The 1,431-nt window shown below is 57.7% G+C and overlaps 1 protein-coding gene across 1 annotated transcript; it reads left to right on the forward strand.

Moving 5' to 3' along the window:
- Positions 1-705: 705 nt before the first annotated feature.
- On the forward strand, positions 706-1,431 carry LOC125516982 (uncharacterized). Its single transcript, XM_087527265.1, has one exon. The coding sequence runs from the start codon at positions 840-842 to the stop codon at positions 1,359-1,361; it is 522 nt and encodes a 173-aa protein (XP_087383391.1). The 5' UTR covers positions 706-839; the 3' UTR covers positions 1,362-1,431.

Consider the following 1,431-nt stretch of genomic DNA (forward strand, 5'->3'; position numbering starts at 1 on the left):
TTATGCATTACAACATAACGACAAGAACATACAAGGCTCAGGTGGCTATAGACCCATAGTCAGACCGTGTATAATTGTGCATTACAACATAACAACATAAACTAAATTAGGACAGATCAAGTGAGAAGATCCATGATCTCAGCCTCCAATTCGGATTAAGTGTGGAGTGCCACCCGGCTGCACGTACATGGCCAGGGTCACCGCAGCAGCACACGGCTGCTTTTAAAGCCTGCCGTGATTAAATCTGTGAGGATTAGCTAAGTCTCCGAGGACGGCTTGTCGATCATGATGATCTTTCGACACCCTGCAGTTCACAGTAAATTGCGCCCATGCACACAAGACAGAAAAAAAGAACGCGACAGAGAAACGGATGGCAGTGAAAGAGACGGCGATGTCTCGATCGTTCGGTCGACCAGAATCGAAGGAGAGCCAGACGTACGCAGAGCAGTAGCAACAAAAGCCGCCGGATCACGACGCGCTCTGGCACCATCGCCGGCTCCACGATCACTTCCTTCCCGCGTACTCCACAAACACCGATGCTCCCGTGCATGCATTCCAGAGGTCGGCCGCTTTTCAAGCATAGCTGAGGCGATCCCACAGTCGCTGCCGTCTGCTCGCGCGCCACGTCCTTCAGGTCCTAGATACTCGTCTCTATAAAAATCTCGCCTACTGAAGCTCGTCTCTATAAATTCAGGCCAACCCGCTTCACTCAGGTTTACAACTCTCAGTCTCCCAAACCATCGCAGTGTGACACCCGAACCTCCATACCCTCCACGCACCCGACTTCAACTGCACCAAGCAGAGTGACACCCAAACCATCGCCGGCTCCTCGATCTCTCATGGAGACGGCGGCTGCTAGTCGGTCCAGCGGGCCAGTGCTGTCGACGCCCAACTGCCGCTCCGCCTCACCCACCCCCGTCAAGCTCGCCGGCGGCGGCGCCACCCACTCGCCGGGCAAGCCCGTCAGCAGCTCGTCCCCGTCCTGTACCAGGAGCCGGCGCTTCTGCACGTGCTCCCCGACGAACCACCCGGGCTCGTTCCGGTGCAGCCTCCACAAGGCGTGCAAGCAGGCGGCCGCCGCCGGCAGCAGCAAGCCCGCCTCCCCGCCGTCCAGCCGCGGTCTGGGCCCGAAGCGAATGAACAGCCGGCAGTGCGCCAGCAGGGCCCTCAGGCCGTCCCCCGCGGCGCAGCAGTCGCAGCACCTGAGGCGCGCGGGCGGGTTAATCCCCAGGACGAGCAGGCTCTCCGCCATGTCCACGGCCGGCGACCGTCCCGGCGACAAGCTCTACTTTATCAGTTTGGTTGTCGAAGTTAGTTTAGATTTTCTTGTTTGGTTGTGGAACCTCGCACGGGGAATTTAAACCCCACGATTCCGACGAGATTTGTGTAGTTTTTCTTGTTTGGTTGTGGAAGGGGATGATGCTTTATCAA

The sequence above is a fragment of the Triticum urartu genome, chromosome 6A (assembly GCF_056163025.1).
Source record: "Triticum urartu cultivar PI428250 chromosome 6A, HENAU_Tu73, whole genome shotgun sequence".
Classification (NCBI taxonomy): domain Eukaryota; kingdom Viridiplantae; phylum Streptophyta; class Magnoliopsida; order Poales; family Poaceae; genus Triticum; species Triticum urartu.